This window comes from Acomys minous (assembly GCF_964271855.1).
Source record: "Acomys minous genome assembly, chromosome: 3".
NCBI classification, from domain to species: domain Eukaryota; kingdom Metazoa; phylum Chordata; class Mammalia; order Rodentia; family Muridae; genus Acomys; species Acomys minous.
Genome location: NC_140485.1, coordinates 37296308 through 37314775, shown reverse-complemented (window position 1 = coordinate 37314775; position 18468 = coordinate 37296308). Strand labels below are relative to the sequence as shown.

Below are 18468 nucleotides of genomic sequence, written 5' to 3'. Positions count from 1 at the left end.
TCTGGCATAGAGGAGGATCCTGAGAAAATATGGAGGTGACCCCAGCTGAGACTCCAAGCAGTAGGGATACTGAGACTGAAGTGACCACATTCTTTAGGCAGGCAGAACTCCCTCTGGAGGAAGGGGGACGTCAACTTTAGCAACAAAGCTCTTAACCCAAATTTTTTCCTGGCTACAAGATATGTAGGGATAAAAGACAGAATAGAGATTGAGGGAATTGCCAACCAATGCCCAACTTGTGACTCACCCCACTGGAGGGACCCAACCCCTGACTTGTGACCCACCCCACTGGAGGGACCCAACCCCTGACTTGTGACCCACCCCACTGGAGGGACCCAACCCCTGATTTGTGACCCACCCCACTGGAGGGACCCAACCCCTGACTTGTGACCCACCCCTCTGGAGGGACCCAACCCCTGACTTGTGACCCACCCCACTGGAGGGACCCAACCCCTAACTTGTGACCCACCCCACTGGAGGGACCCAACCCCTGATTTGTGACCCACCCCACTGGAGGGACCCAACCCCTGACTTGTGACCCACCCCACTGGAGGGACCCAACCCCTGACTTGTGACCCACCCCACTGGAGGGACCCAACCCCTGACTTGTGACCCACCCCACTGGAGGGACCCAACCCCTGACTTGTGACCCACCCCACTGGAGGGACCCAACCCCTGATTTGTGACCCACCCCACTGGAGGGACCCAACCCCTGACTTGTGACCCACCCCTCTGGAGGGACCCAACCCCTGACTTGTGACCCACCCCACTGGAGGGACCCAACCCCTGACTTGTGACCCACCCCACTGGAGGGACCCAACCCCTGACTTGTGACCCACCCCACTGGAGGGACCCAACCCCTGACTTGTGACCCACCCCACTGGAGGGACCCAACCCCTGACTTGTGACCCACCCCACTGGAGGGACCCAACCCCTGACACTACTGATCATACTCTGCTATCCTTGAAGATAGGAACCTAGCGTGACTGTCCTCTGAGAGATTTCATCCAGCAGAAGATGAAAATAGATACAGAGACCCTTAGCTAAACCTTAAGCCTATCTTGGAGTCTTATGGAAGAGTTGGGGGAAGGATTGAGGGAACTAGAGGGATCAAAGGAATCACAAGAAAACCTTACAGAGTAAAGTAACTTGGACCCATTGGAGCTCATAGAGACCGAACTACCATCCAAAAAGCATGTTAGGACTGGTTCTGGGTCCCCTACACGTATGAATCTAATGCTGCTTGGCCCTCAGGTGGGTGACTTCACAATTGGAGCAGGAGCTGTCTCTGAATTGGACTCTGTTGCCTATCTCTGGGTGCCATTATTCTAGCATGGATGCCTTGCCTGAGTGAAATAAGGGGTGCTTAGTCCTGATGTGCCAGGTGGGTTGGTACTTGGGTCTTGGGTTATGGGGGAAGTGGGTGGGAGGGTAGGACTGGGAGGCGAGGAGGGAGTCAGGTTGTGATTGGGATGTAAAATGAACACATAAATAAATTAAAGAAGGAAAAATCCCCAGTGGGTTTAATATCTCAGATATCTATGAGTATTTGCATAGTAATGAGTCCTAAACTAGAATAGCATTTTATTTCAAAGTATGCTTAGGTTATAGTCTATCATGTAAGCCACTTGCTTAGATGGAGGAATGAAGGGTGCTGATGTTTTAATTGTGGGCAGAGCTCTCAGATCTCTGTTCTTAGTTGTACTTGCCCATGAGAATCCATGGTATATGTGGCTGTGTCAAATGACACTTCAAAATTAGATTATTATGTTACACATCACATTTGATGTCTTTAAATAAGGAACTCATATCCATGGGGTATCCATGGGCTATGAGTTCATAAAAAGGACTAGTCTCTCCCTGAAAAGATATATTAAGACTAACATAAGGATGCAGGTAAAATACCTCACTAGTGGTTTTGCAAACTAAATGGCTACATAGCAAAAAAATGAGTGATGCCTTCTAAGGGCTGAAATTTAACAAAGCAGTGGGTACCCAGTCCTCAGGAACTGAGTTATGCCACAACTCTGAAAGTTTCAGAGTGTTCTAGGTCCAGGCACAAAGACATCCTGGAAACAGTCTGATTTATGCCGGTTCATGTTCCGCAGAGAAACTGAGCAAACAGCTCAATCACTTCCTGTCAAACTTCTCCCTAAAAAATTCTGAGTGAACAAAATGGGTTTTATTTTAGAATGCCAAACTGGTGGTAATTTGTTATTTCAGTATTAGAAGACATAAAACAAGAAACTTGAAGAAGTCTTAACTATCTTGAAACAATATTTTTTTATATATAATGTTAGAGTGCTTGCTTTAAAAATATTTTTGTTTACTTATAGTCTATTTTTCATAACAGGTTGATGTAATATATGAAACCATAAATAATGAATCAAATCCTAATCAACTAAACTTAAACACTTTATCACTATAAAAATTATGTTCATAGGTCTTTTGTACAGCTATATCAAGAAAGATAAACTATGTAAAATCAAATTTAAAATATAAGATAAGGGGCTGACCAGATGGATCAGTGTGTAATGGTGAAGGTGTTTGTAGCCAAGCCAGATGAAATGAGTTTGATTCCTGAACCAAGAAAGTAAAGGGAAAGAACCTACTTCTTCACATTCCCTTTGACTGCTACATGTGCTAAGCCACATTTGTGATGCTCACACACATAACAGAACACACACGTAATAAATAAATAAATAAATAAATAAATAAATAAATAAATGCTATACAAATATTAAACAGAGTCAAAGAACTAAGTTGTCTGTAGATATTAATGGTAATTTGTTTATGTACATAAAATGTATTGAGAAGCAAGTAGAAGGAAACCAATTGTTAGGAAATTCTAAAGACAAAAAGATTTATTTGAGTAGCAACGTGGACCCTGGCTCTGAATTTTTCATTTTTCTTGACTTTTCATTGGTTTGTTTGTTTGTTTTACATTTGAGGTTTCCTTTTTCTAATGTGATAAAATATATTTCAAGGAAGAGTCCCCAATTAGTTATCTAGTACCAAGTTATTTGACCCAAGATTGTATATATCTGTGTGATTGTTGTGTGATTGTGTGATCATGTGTGTGTGTCTAACAACAAAGAAAAAGAGGCCATGAATCTGTGACAGTTCAAGTCTGTGTATAGCAGGGCCTGGAGGGAGGACAGGGAAGAGAGATAGGATGTAATATGTTATAATTTCAAGGAATAAGATTATTATTTAAGAAGAAAATGGTGCAATTTTGCTGAAATGAAAACCTCATTTATAAATACCAGTGTCTCTCACAAGTGTTTTCAAAGAGTTTGGGAATATAGCTCAAACATAATTTCTTTTTTTTTCATTCTAATATATTTTATTAATTTATTCATATTATATCTCAATTGTTATCCCATCCCTTGTATTCTCCCATTCTTCCCTCCCACTCATTTTCCCCTTAGTCCCTTCCCCTATGACTATGACTGAGGGAGACCTCTTCCCCCTGTATATGCTTCTTAAATACCATCTCGCAGTGTTTGTCACCTGCCCATTTGAAAATTCTTAGGCTCAAACTGGAGACATGGCTCAGTGATTTAGAAAGGCTAGTGCTCTTGCAGAGGACCAGAGTTCAGTTCCCAAAACCAATGTTAGGTGGCTTACAACTGCCTAGAATTCCAAGCATAAGAGACCCAATGCCTCTGGCGCCCAAGAACACCTGCACGTATGTATACACACATAAGCACCACAGACCCATAATAATTAAAAATCAATAAAATAGATGCTTAAAAACAAATTATCATAGAATTTCTAACTAATACAAGAAAAGTTGGAATTTTAGCCTCATGGGACTATAAAAATTATGCTTTTATTCCTTTCTATGTTTTCTTTTCCAGAGGCCTTGGTCTTTTTATTGTATTATTGGAATGAAAAAAATAGTCCTTTAAATGGATTCTTATAAATACACAAAGGAAAGAGGGTAGTGAAAGTCAGTGCCCACACTTCCAGCTGTCAAACTTGCATTTCAGCAGTTGAAAAACATTTCCCTTCAAGATTTTAGTTATCATAACACAGAATTTCCTACTTTGCACATTCACAGTCATTATGTATTGAATTTTCAAAACTGCAAAAATATCCATACACTTTGAAAAATATTTAAAATGTACATAAAACATAGAAGAAAAACAAATACATATTTTAATGGGACAGTGCTTATGTATTCATTTTACACTTGGGAAATTGAGTAAATTTTATAAAATTCCATAGCATAGACCATATAGATTAAAATATGATTGATAATATCTATTTCAGGATATTAGTCTACAAAACCAATAATTGGAAAGTGTTTACCTCTTTCTCCAACATCAAGCCCTCTGCTCTCAGGTTCTTTTCAAACGTGTTTCTTTTGTCGTATTGTATGTTTGCCTTTCGATAAACCAGGATGTAATCAATTCGCTTTTTGCCATCTTTGAATAAGAGTCCACTGGATGCTATGTAATTCATTTCATTCTGTAAGAAGAAAAAGAACACTGGTTAATAGTGTGAGTTAGATAATCATGCATACTCGTTATAAGCACTAGTAACTGATACCAGAAAAATATTTTGTGTTTTATGCTTCTACTGAGGTGTACGGAAATATATTCTAGCTAGTCTACAATCTATGTTAGGAGACAAGCTAGCAAGTTTGTAATTAAGATTGTAATTTGATGGCTGATCCCTGATATGGCATAAGTTTTACTCAAAAGTCTCTGTAAAACGGCCAGCTATTATATCTTTTTATATTGAGTAAGCCATGTCTAGAGACAATTATTTTCATACTCCTCGTGTTGATTCACAACTTAAATTTCAAAGATAAAGACACTGAAGTTGAAAGAAGTAAAACTATGTGTTATTTAAAACTTACACAAGCCACTGCTTTTCAAAACCTTTGTGTATAATGCTGAGACCAAACAACTCCTGTACTGCAAGCCTCTGGGAACGTTCACTTTTAGGATATGATTGTAAAGTGATGGAAATACTGCACTCATCAAAACTCATAGCTAGCTCATCAAATCTGGTTGAAGATGCTGAAGAGGTGGCTCAGGTTGTAAAAATGCTTGCTGAGCAACCCCCAGGAATTGCCTGTGGATCTTCAGAATTCACGTAAAGGTAACCACGAAAATGCACTTTTTTAGTGACCCATGGGGCCTCAGTATGAAAATGGAGGGAGACCAGAGAGTTTTATTAGTTTCTAGGGTCAACTAGCCTGGCTAATGCAGAGACAACAGCCAGTCCTTCAAACAAGGTAGAAATATCAGAACTGAAGTTTGACCTTAGCTCTTGCACTGTAGCATACATGTGCACTCCTTATATCTATCCACAAGGCAGTTTGAAGCATCTTGTATTGCTGTTGTCAATATCTGAAGCTATTTTTATGAACTGGTAGATTTCCAGCTTGACACTGTCTTCCTAAGATTCATCTTAAAATATATTAACTAATGCCCTATAATCCCCTCCAACATCGGCCTTATAAAATACCATGAAGACTTACAGGTTGTATCATTATCTTATTTTTCATTATATTTTTATTTTTTAAAACAAAATTTAAATTTAAACTTTTTGATCGTATTCATACCCAAACAAAAACTCCAATAACATTAACTAAAATCAAAATAACACACCAAACCCCAAAACCCAAATACCCCAACTAAACTGTAACCAAATAAAAGTGCACAAAATGCTGTGATTTCCAATTATATGTTAGTCAGGTACTCCTGAACATGAGGTCTGTCTGGTGTGGTTAATATACCCAGTGTCAATTAGAGAAAACTCATCTTCTCCTTTCCAGAAGTTATAAGTGACAGTTCTGTTGTTAACCTTTACCACAGTGGCTAAGTTTTCATTCATTTATAAATCAGTTTTTGTAAAACAAAACAAAAAATAAATATAAGTTAAAATTAAAGCTATCATATCAAAGTTGGACAGGACATAAATTACTAAGCAAAAGCAGATTTAACTGTCAAGACATTTCTTGATGACTTTATTATGGGTGACGTACCATTCGAATGCCCAAGATCACAGAGAAGAGCAAGGCCTTGAACCAGGTCCACATTCATCGCTAGTATCTGGCTGTCCTCCATTCTCTACGTCCTTCCCAATTATTTGCATGACTGTGTAAGCTTACTACTCTATGTTTCCTAGATACGCATTCTAGACATTCAGACAAACAGCATGGCACCCGGGAGCTAGCACAGTTTTAGATGAAGGCACAGTTAATGACTATGAAGAGCCTGATTAGGAAGAGATCCAGAAACCTGAGGACCCAAGAAAGTGGTGTTCGTGGAATTAAAAAGCAAGAAGACTTTCAGACGAAGAAAGCAAAAGGATTGGAACAAGAATGTCACCCCGAACAGGTTATGCCTTTCAGGAGTCCTGGTATGTTCTGCTAAGCAGATGGAGTAGTCCACTGTGAGACTGTGAGATTTCACTTCCTAGAGACCCATGAGCTCAAGGACAAAAATCTATGGTACATAGACATTTTTAGTGAATAGAAAATTAACGAGATTTCTAGGAATATTTTATTAAGTATTTTAATAGCACTAAGATGGTTGGTTTTACTATCCACTTGCAACAAATTACCTGTGTAGGGAACCTCAGCTGAGCAGTTGCTCAGATTTCTTTAACTGATGTGGGAAAACCACCCCAAATATGGATGACGCCTTCTTGTAGCAGTACAAAAAAAAAGCCATTGCAGAAGGGGGGTCATTTGCTCCTTGCTTCCTTGGCCTCCCCCTTGCTGCAGCTGCTGTTTCTTTTGGTGATATTAGAATTAGTGTTTTCAGGCCTCCACAACCAACTGAGAGACAGTTATTTTGCAGTCCTCAGGTTTTCTGAACCAGATTGATGATACTGAAACATCCAGTGTTGTGGCCCAAGCCACTATGAGGTTCTCAGAATCACGTAATCAACACCAGTAGGTATACCAAGGCCTTACGCAACACTGACAATAATAGCTACCACTCATTTACTGGTGGTAGCTTAGTGTGGACCGCACGTTTTACTAAGTGTTTTGAAGCTTGTTTAATTTAATCACACATAGCCTTTTAGGTGCATCTTGATCTGAATACACAGAAGTCTTACAAATGCCCAGGTATCGGAAACAAAACAGTTAAACCAGAAGGACCACCTACTTAAGCATTTTAACTGGGGTCCCAACAACTATGTATAATCAATGTGTTCCCTCTTTTTCAACGTTTATCCTGTTTTCATTCTGCAACTCTGATAACCTTTTGATTAAATTATTGTAACAGCCTGAGTTACCTTGCTTCTCTCTATGATGTACTGAGTGGTCCCCAGCGCTGTCGATGAGGCCAGGTGGCACCTTTCTTTCAGGTCTTCCAAGGTTATGCATAATGATCCCACTTTCTCTAATATTCTTTTCCTTTGCACCTGATAAATTTTATCATTGTATGAAATACTCAAGTTTTTACTGACAGTTTTAGGCCGGTAGAATCAGAATTTTATAAAGGTAATTGGTCTAGTTTGCTTTTCTTTTGATGTGATAAGACAGTGACCAAAAGTAACTTGTGGGAGAAAGGTTTTATTTGGTTTAAAGGTTGCAGTTCTTCCCAGCCAACAAAGTCAAGAGGCTTGGCTTTTTGGTTTCTATTGCTTCCCCTCATTTGGCTTTTCATCACTCTGCTTCAGGACATTCCTGGAGAGAAATTTTCCAGAGAACGCTTCAAGGTTCTGGGTTTGGGTGCTGTGGTTGCAGTCACTTTTGCTGAAGTTGCTCTTTAAAGGGTCTGCTTAAATCCCGATGATGAAAGTGGAATTGCTCCAAGGAACTGAGTTTAAAAAGGTCTACTTCTCCTGTACCCTTTAGCCTCTTTTCTCTCCTATCTAGGGTAGGTGGCTTGGAAGGGAGGTATAAGCATTAAAGAACCTCAAATAAAATAGGTTTGTAAAAAATTCAAAGCCTACAAATACTTAATATTGTTTTGATAATAGCATAAAGTGAAAAATGAAAGTGGTTGCTACAGATATCTGTTTTTCTAGTTTTAAGCAAGTGGGTCTTAAACTCATTTAAAGAAATACCTGAATATTTCTACAATTGATATCTTATTAATAAGTGACCTTCAGTTGTACACCCATTTGCCAGCTGTGTGAGTAAACACAGACAGAAACTGCATTAACCTGTGCTTCAGATCATCATCCAATTATTTTGTGAAATCTAAATTATAGATAATGATTTTCCTGTTTTCTTATACACAATACAGCATAGATATCAAAATACCAAGAGAAAGCAAGGCAATGTTTGAAGATCTTTTCATATAAGTTCTATATAGCTACATGATTAGAGGCATTTGTTTTTTGAAATTTCAGTGGGACCCTGAAATGAAGAACTGTTTCAATGAGACTGGCACATGGTCATGTCTGTGGAGAAATGTCTTGGGTGATGATTGATATGAAGGTGCCCAACCCGCTGTGAGCAGCATCATTCCTAGGCAAGGGGACCTGTTCTGTGTGTGCATGCTAGTTGAACATGAGCCAGGAAAGCACCATTGAGCAGCATTCTTCATAGCTTGTGCTTCAGTTCCTGAGTTCCTGCCCTACCTTCCCTCAGTGATGAGTCATAACCTGGAAGTAAGTGTAAGCCAGGATACATCAAATTTCCTCTCTACATTGGTTTTGGTAATGACATTTATTGTAGAACTGGAAAGGTTAATAGAAAACTGCTTAACTTCCAAGCAATTGAAAATAATCCTTCATGCATTTGAAAGCCATGGATCTCAGAAACTTTCAGAAAAGCTGATCTTAAATAATATCTCACGAAACTGTGACTTACGAATCATGTCGAGAAAGAAACCTTACAAAGATTTTAGCACTTTTGAAAAATAATAGTGGAGGTTTGTCTACTAAAACATTTAAAAAATAAAAGCAGTATATTTATGTGTAACAATATATATGTGCATATATATTGGATAGGGTAGATATGTTACTTTGAATCTAATAAACATTTATTGGACACTAAATATATGCTATGAGCCATGCTAATTCCCAAGTGTAAGAAGTAAGATATTGAGTGTTTCCAGGGATGTTTACATGTAGCCTTGGAGATGTTCCCCAAATCCACCATGTGCATTTAGTGATTGAGCAGCTATTAAGACTTCACAAACCAAGTCTTGTGTTTCATGATTTCTGCACTCTTCTTCCTCCTTGAAGGTGTTCTATGGTTGATGAGGTCTAAAATGCACCGTGACCAGTGGGCAGAGTGAAGGTCTCCCCGTCCAGTATGAATCTCAGGGTTTTACTTATTTCCCCACTCTCTGGGGTACTGGTGTAATACTGCATGACTTTGACAGTACTTTTTCCATATCTTTTGGATGTGCATATGTGCATCATATGCTAATAAAGTACTCAAAACAGAATATAGAGGAATTCATAGAAGGACTTGAATAATAGGATACAGAATCAGGAAACCATTTTAATGGGTTCTAGTAGCCAGGAGGGATTACATTATCTTGGTGATCTTAATCAAATCAATAAGGAGTAGAGCATAATATTAGATCATGTCATCAGTTTATGACTGATTTCTGATTATCATTGGGCCACACTTTCGATTTAGTAAAATTCAATCTGATACATTGTTTGAGGTATTTAAATCAGGATTAAAATAATTGGGTTTCAATTAACTGAGTCTCGATTTGTTTACTTTAACGGTGCTCAGTCTATGTTTCTACAGCTTGTAAATTAGAGTAATAATGTTATCAATGGATAAAGATTATGTATGACTGTGGCTTAATGAGACAATGCATGAGAAATATTACTATCTCATTTGAAAGATCACAAAAATGTTGTTTTTCACTGTAAGGAAAATGTTGGAAAATTATATGGGGCCAGGAAGTTAGTTAAGCATATTAATCTGTACACTGACAAGGGTTACAACATGAGTTCCATCCCTAGAATCCACATGGTGAAAGAGCCAGGTGAAAAGAAAGATGCAACTCCTGTAAGCTGTTTTCAGACCACTGTGTACATGCTATGCCAAGAACACACACACACACACACACACACACACACACACACACACATATGCACCCTCATTATATACACAATAAATTCACACATAAATGCAACAAACGCATACATATAAAGCTTGCATCTAATCCATTTGTTTTAGAATTTTGCTTGTTTTTCAGTGATTCCATAACCCTTAAGTTTGTAGAAAAATAATTTTTCGCAGGACAGAGCTAATACCATAGATAAAAAGTAAGACATTGATACAAGGGATGGGATAACCATTGAGATGTAACAAGAATAAATTAATAAAAAAGTAAGACATTGATGTGAACATTTTGAGTATAGAAACAGCAAAGATAAAGCAAATATTCCTTACATATACTTATATGATATATACCATAAATCACAATTCAATAGCAAATATCAGTAAAATTCAGTTTAAGGAAGCATTGCAAAATAAGTATCTATACAACTATTAATTCCAGAAATAGGAAGTTTTGAGAAATTCTTTTGAGATCCTCCTTTTAATCACAATGTACTCCATACTCAACTCTCAACACAACCATAATTTTTTCTTTTATGGTTCTGTTAATTTTACTTTCCTTCAGTTTTTACAACAAAGGGTATGTCATTAAATGTTTAGTTTATCCCAATAGAAAGATAAAATGATTTTATGTCTAGTTACTTTCATGAAAAATTATAGCTGTAAAATCCATTTCTAATTTTTATTCATTTGCATTTCTCTTCTTGTCATGCATTATTATATAATGTATGGATACAACAGAAGTACTGTTTCCTAATGTTGACAGACATTTGGGCCACATCATGTCTTAATTACTGTAAAGCTGTAATTACCATCTTTCTATTTATCTTGCAGTACTTAGTTGGATGTCTTTTAATGAGGTGTCTCAGGATATCTTAGAAGATTGCACTACTTACACATGACTGTGGCTACTCACTTTCCATGGTTTTGTGGTTCCTTTAGCACAGTGTTGAGGAGACACACTGGACAGATTAGTCAAAGTATCCTCTACAAGGTAAGTATGCATTATGCATTGGCAGGGCATTCTCTTCATCCCTGCTTTATCTGCTCTATTTTTGCCCTGCCATATTTTGCAGTCATGGTAAATTTTGGTCAAAGTCTCTGTGGTTGAGTTGGTGTTCCCCTCCCTCCACTAGGAGCCTTGTCTAGTTAGAGGGTGTCCTCTTCAGTCTCCGTGGCCCCTGATATTAGGAATCTCAGCTAGAATCCCTCTCATATGCTCCCATAAATCTACCTTGATTTGGGTCTCTAGCTTGTCACAGAGATGTGCCCACCTACAGTTTCTCTTTTCTCTGTAGGCTTTCTGTCCTCTCGTCCCAAATTCTCCCCAGGGCTGATCTCAACCTAATTTCTCTCTGTGCTCCCTCTCCTGCCTTTCCCACTCTCTTCAACTACTACTTCTGTCTATTCTATTTCCCCTCTGATGAGATTTAAGCCTTTTCCCTTGAGTCTTACTTGATTCTTGTCTGAGAAAGAAATTAGAAAAACAGCACCCTTCAGAATAGCTACGGATTATATAAACTATCTTGGTGTATCTCTAACCAAGCAAGTAAAAGACCTGTATGACAGAAGCTTCACGTCTCTGAAGAAAGAAATTGAAGAAGATATATCAGAAGTTGGATAGATCTCCCATGCTCATGGATCAGTAAGATGAACATAATAAAAATAGCCATCTTGCCAAAAACAATGTACAAAGTAGATGCAATTCTTATCAAAATGGCAACACAATTCTTTACAAATCTTGCAAGAACAATTTTAAACTTAACATGGAAAAAACTCAGAGTAGCTAAAACTATCCTATACAATAAAAGAACTTCTGGAAGTATCTCCATCCCTGACTTCAAGTATAATTACAGAGAATTAGTAATAAAAATTGCATGGTACTTGCACTCAAATAGACTGGTTGATCAATAGAATCAAATCAAAATCACAGAAATAAACCCCTGAACACTTCAGGTTTCACAAGGGAGTCAAAACCATACAATAAAAAAAGATAGCATCTTAAAAAGTGTTGCTGGTCTAACCGTATGTCTACATGTAGAAAAAGGCAAGTAGGTATATGACCCTGCACAAAACTCAAGTCCAAGTGGATCAAAGACTTCATCATAACACCAGATACACTAAACTATCAGTGGACCAAGTAGGGAAGAGCCCAGAACTCATTGGCACAGGAGACAACTTCCCGAATAGAACAACAACAACACAAGCCCTATGATCAATAATTAATAAATGGGACCTCATGAAACTGAGAAGTTTCTTTAAGGCCAAGGACTCTGTAATTAAAGTGAAATGACAGCCCACAGACTTGGAAAAGTTCTTAAACAACTGTGCATCCAAAATATATAAAAGACTCAAGAAATAAAACACGAACAAACCAAATAACCCAACTAAAAAATGAAGCACAAAACTAAACAGAGAGTTCTCAACAGAGGACTATCAGATGGCCAAGAAATGCTCAACATCCAAAATAGGATTTTTTCTTAATCCTATCCTAGAGGCTTTACAAGTTACTTTAAAAAATCAAACTCGGGGCTGAAATCTATAAATTAGAAACAAAAAGAACAATTCAAAGGATCAACAAAACCAGGAACTGGTTTTTTGAGAAAATCAACAAAATAGACAAACCGCTAGCCAAACTAACTAAAAGGCAGAGGGACAGTATCCAAATCAACAAAATCAGAAATGAAAAGGGAGTCATAACAACAGACACCGAAGAAATACAAAGAATCATAAGATCCTACTTTAAAGGTATATATGCCACAAAATTTGAAAATTTAAGGGAAATGGCCAATTTTTTTTATTGATTCCACTTGCCAAAATTGAATCAAGATCAGATAAATAAATTAAATAGGCCTATTTCTCCTATAGAAATAGAAGCAATCATTGATGGACTCCCAACCAAAAAAAGCCCAGGGCCAGATGGTTTCAGTGCAGAATTCTATCAGACCTTCAAAGAGGAGCTAATACCGATACTCTTCAAGCTACTCCAAAAGATAGAATTGGATGGAACATTACCAAATTCTTTCTATGAGGCCACAGTCACGTTGATGCCTAAACCTCACAAAGACCCAACAAAAAAGGAGAATTTCAGACCAATTTCTCTTATGAACATAGATGCAAAGATACTCAATAAAATACTCGCAAAACGAATACAAGAACATATCAAAGATATCATTCATCATGACCAGGTAGGCTTCATTCCAGGCATGCAGGGATGGTTTAATATATGGAAATCCATCAATGTAATCCACCATATAAACAAACTAAAGAAAAAACCCACATGATCATCTCCTTAGATGCAGAAAAAGCATTTGACAAAATCCAACACCCATTCATGTTTAAAGTGTTGGAGAGATCGGGGATACAAGGCACATTCCTAAACATAATAAAGGCTATATACAGCAAGCCAATAAGCCAACATCAAATTAAATGGATAGATACTCAAGGAAATTCCTCTAAAATCAGGGACCAGACAAGGCTGCCCACTTTCTCCATATCTCTTCAATATAGTTCTTGAAGTCCTAGCCAGAGCAATAAGACAACACAAGGGGATCAAGGGGATCAAGGGGATCCAAATGTGAAAGGAAGAAGTCAAACTATCCTTATTTGCAGATGATATGATAGTGTACATAAGTGACCCCCAAAATTACACAAGAGAACTCCTTCAGATGATAAGCCCGTTCAGCAAACTGGTTGGTTACAAAATTAACTCAAAAAAATTAGTAGCCTTCCTATATACAAATGACAATCATTCAGTGGAAGAAATTAGGAAATCTACACCCTTTACGTTAGCCACAAGCAATTTAAAATACCTGGGAGTAACTCTAACCAATCAAGTGAAAGACTTGTTTGAAAAAAATTTTAAGTCCCTAAAGAAAGAGATTGAAGGTGACTTGAGAAGATGGAGGAATCTCCCTTGTTAGTGGATCGGGAGAATAAACATAGTAAAAATGGCCATTTTACCAAAAGCAATTTACAGATTCAATACAATCCCTATCAAAATACCTACAAAATTTTTTAAAGACATTGAGAGGTCAATTCTCAACTTTACATGGAAAAACAAAAAACCCAGAATAGCTAAAACAATCTTATACAATAAAAGATCCTCAGGAGGAATCTCCATACCTGATCTCAAGCTGTACTATAAAGCAATAGTAATTAAAACAGCATGGTACTGGCACAGCAATAGCCTGGTTGATCAATGGAATTGAATTGAAGACCAAGATATGAATCCACACACATATAGTCACCTGATTTTTGACAAAGAAGCCAAATCTATTCAATGGAAAAAGGATAGCATCTTCAACAAATGGTGCTGGTCTAACTGGATTTCTACATGTAGAAAAATGCAATTGGACCCCTACTTGTCACCATGCACAAAACTCAAGTCCAAATGGATTAAAGACCTCAATATAAAACCAGAGACACTAAATCAGTTAGAAGAAAAAGTGGGGAAGAGCCTGGAACACATTGGCGCAGGAGACAACTTCCTGAACAGAACACCAACAGCCCAGGCCTTAATGTCAACAATTAATAAATAGGACCTCATGAGGCTGAAAAGCTTCTGTAAGGCAGGAGACACTGTCAAAAGAACAAAGTGGTAGCCTACAGACTGGGAAATAATCTTCACCAACCCTGCATCTGACAAAGGTCTAATATCCAAACTTTATAAAGAACTCAAGAAATTAAATGCCACCAAACCAAATAACCCAATTGAGAAATGGGGCATGGAACTAAACAGAGAATTCTCAACAGAGGAATATCAAATGGCTGAGACACACTTAAAGAAATGCTCAATATCTCTAGTCATCAGAGAAATGCAAATCAAAACAACGCTGAGATTCCATCTTACACCCATCAGAATGGGTAAAATCAAACATTCAAGTGACAACACATGCTGGCTAGGATGTGGAGAGAGAGGAACACTCCTTCATTGCTGGTGGGAATGCAAACTAGTACAGCCACTTTGGAAATCTATCTGGTGCTATCTCAGAAAACTGGGAATAGGGCTTCCTCAAGGCCCAACTATTCCACTCCTAGGAATATACCCAGAAGATGCTCCAGCACACAAGAAAATTTGCTCAACCATGTTCATAGCAGCCTTATTCATAATCGCCAGAACATGGAAACAGCCTAAATGTCCCTCAGTAGAAGAATGGATAAAGAAACTGTGGTACATTTACACTATGGAATACTATTCAGCTATTAAAAACAAGGAATTCCTGAAATTTGTGGACAAATTGATTGAACTAGAAATGATCATAATGAGTGAGCTAACCCAGAAGCAGAAAGACTCAAATGGTATACACTCATATCTGGACACTAGCCCAAGGGGCATGTCCCGTGAAAATCTGCACCTACCAGGAAAGTGGGATAGAGGTGAGGACATCCTATTGAGACTCTAGATGAGAAAAATATAGGCGATAGGGAAGTAGGTGGATCCAGAGGGTCCTAGAAACCTACAAGAGGAACATTATGATGGGTGGATTTGAGCCCAGGGGTTCTGCTTGATCTAAGGCACCAACCAAGGACAAAACATGCAGGCATCATCATGTTGCCTACCCAGATCTAGCCAAGGGACAGAACATTCTCCACAGTTAAGTGGAGACTGGCGACTGACTTTCACAGGATCTCTGGTGCCCCATATTTGGCCATGTCCCTTTGTTGGGGAGGCCCAATGGCACTCAGAGGAAGAGTAGCAGACTACCAAGAAGAGACTTGATACTCTAGCACCATATTCAGGGGGAGGAGGTCCCCCTCAGTCACAGTCATAGGGAAAGGGAATTGGGGTGAAAGTGGGAGGGAGGGAGGAATGGGTGGATGCATGGGATGGGATAGAAAATGAGATGTAATATGACTTATTTTATTTTTCAATAAAAATGTGTTTTAAAAATAAAGCCTTGTTTTGTCTTTATGGTTTTAGTTAGCAGTATTAACTTTTGGCTTCTGTGTGTCTTTGTGGTAAGCTGAATGAGAGTCTAGATGTTTCTTTAGATGCCATGACTCATCTGTAACTTCTTGCTTCGGACTTCTTGATTAGTGAAAAGTCACAAAGACATAGCTTGTAATTAAAATTTACCTCAGAATACAACCACCTCCTACCAGTAGCTCATTATAGATCTTATTTTTATAATGAACAATGTGTTCACATATTTACAAAGAAATCTTATGAAAATAAACTGAGAAAAACAACCATATGATGAAAGGTCAAGAGAAATTTTACACACAGTAGAAATTTATTGAATGTTGCTCAAATTGTGAAAATTTTGCTTTCTCTTCTAGATTTGTTTTGCGTTTAAAAATAGTACTTATTAGGAAAAATGTTTTAACTTTCAAAGTGTTCTTTGGATTTATTATATATTAACATATATGTGTTTTAGTGCTCCTAGCTTACCTCTAAACATGCCAGAAATGTAGTGCTGACTTTCCTGTTCAAATAATATTTAATTATGAGTTTTAGGAATGCCAAAACTCTGACCTCAATACTGAACAGATTCACGCTTTATTACCTCCAGATCACAATGCCAGCTCTACTTCTTTTCCATATGGCATACTCATAAATACAGTTCATCACTAAAGCAGTGACTGAAGTGCTCACACTGGACAGCAGGAAGGCTAAAGTGTATTCTAGAACCTGCCACAAACTGGCAGAGAAAACTATGATATAAGAATGTGCACTTAAAAGTCACATTTAATAATTATTCAGACATATAATTTCAATGTATTATTTGCTTTAATAATTTAAGGCTATAGTCTTAAAGGAATTCACACAACAGATTTTATGGTGATTTCTAATATATGGTTAGACATATTTAGAAGACTGGTCATCTCACAGGGACAATAAAAACATTTGCAAGAAACCACTGAGTTTCTATTTCAGGTGATTTACATCAAATCTTCTAATGAAAAAACCATAAAAAATATATCAAGTAAACTACCTAGATGCATTGAGTAGACAATCCCTAGATCAAGTTGAAGCCAAAATATAATTCAGGGCTAAGCAACTTACCTGAGCAATTGATTCACTTTCAACCCTAAAGAAATTTGTGTAGCCTGTGAATGTGGCCTTTGGTTTTGACATTTTCTAGGCGCTACAGCTAAATCATTAATAAGTCAGATAACCAAGGCTTTAGATAGTTTTAGGACACATATAGTTAGTGAACTTGAACTTGGGATAGCCTCTTCTTTTGGTCAATGTTTGTAACAAATGACAGGCAAGTAGACTCCTATGGGAAAGGGACTCTCAGTCAAGTTGGATTTACTTTCAGTTTTGCAATGCAAAATCAAGATGTCACATCAACATATAGAATAAGAGAATAAAAAAGCTCCAGTACATAACTCAGTCAAAGGCTATCATTTCATTAGAATATTTAATATGAAATTCCAAACTTCCAGATTACAGTATGAAAGCCTCAGCCACAAGTTTTGCCAAATATCACTAACAGCATTCTTGATTATAACTCAACAACATTAGGAAAGACAAATGTTTCAAGGTAAATTATTCTCAATAGTTACATGTTTACTACTGTTCAAATACCCTGAGGTGTCCAAGAGGAAGTTCCTCAGAATCTTTACATTAAGATGATTTCTATCTGATGACAATGTGAAGAAAAAGAAAGTCCTAGGAAAGATGAAGTCCTGCATCTACAGAAAAGCACATTTCACAGTCCAGTGATCTTACGTTCCCTGTTCCTTTCACTTGTAAGTTTTACAAGAACAAAGATATCTTAATATACATAAAAAGAAAGGGCATTAAAACAGCTATTCCTTGTTAATATTATAAGGCAGAGGATCATGTGTTTGTTGATTATGAGTAATATACTCAGAGATTCAGGACATGTTAGGAAATTGGAAAGGTGTCATTAAACCTGTATCATAGACTGTTAATGACTATTTTTAGTAGTTTTATTTCTTTTCTTATTTAAATAATTATTTAAGTAATTATTCAGATTACAACTCAGTTGTTATCACCTCACTTGTATCATCCCGTTCCCCCTTCCTTCCCTCTTTCATCCTATTCCTCTCCCTCTAGGTCTGTGGCAGAGGGGACCTCCTCCCCCACCATATGATCACAGCCTATCAGGTCTCATCCTGGTAGCCTGCTTACTCTTCCTCTGAGTGCCACCAGGTCTCCCCACAAAGGGGAAGTGGTCAAATAGGGGGCAACAGAGTTCATGTCAAAGTCAGTCCCTGCTCTCCACACAACTGTGGAGAATGTGCTGTCCATTGGCTAGATCTGGATAGGGGTTATAGGTTTACTGCATGCATTGTCCTTGGTTGGTACAGTAGTTTGAACAGACCTCCCCTGGGTCCAGATCCGCCAGCCTTAGTGGTCTTCTTGTAGGTTTCTTGGACCCTCTGGATCCTTCCATTTCCCTATTCACCCTTACCTCTCTCACCTGCAGTCCCAATAGGAAGTAGCAGTACCTATCACAGTCTCCTTCTAAGTAAAGTCT

General features: G+C 37.9%; 1 protein-coding gene across 3 annotated transcripts in view; it reads right to left on the bottom strand.

Annotated features, from left to right (window-relative positions):
* ANO3 (anoctamin 3) overlaps positions 1-18468 on the bottom strand; it is a 236171-nt gene that overhangs the window by 112603 nt on the left and 105100 nt on the right. For all 3 annotated transcript variants that reach the window (XM_084775285.1, XM_084775286.1, XM_084775287.1), the window contains one exon: positions 4318-4476. In XM_084775285.1, the coding sequence (XP_084631411.1) occupies positions 4318-4476 (159 nt within the window). The remainder of the gene's footprint in view (positions 1-4317; positions 4477-18468) is intronic.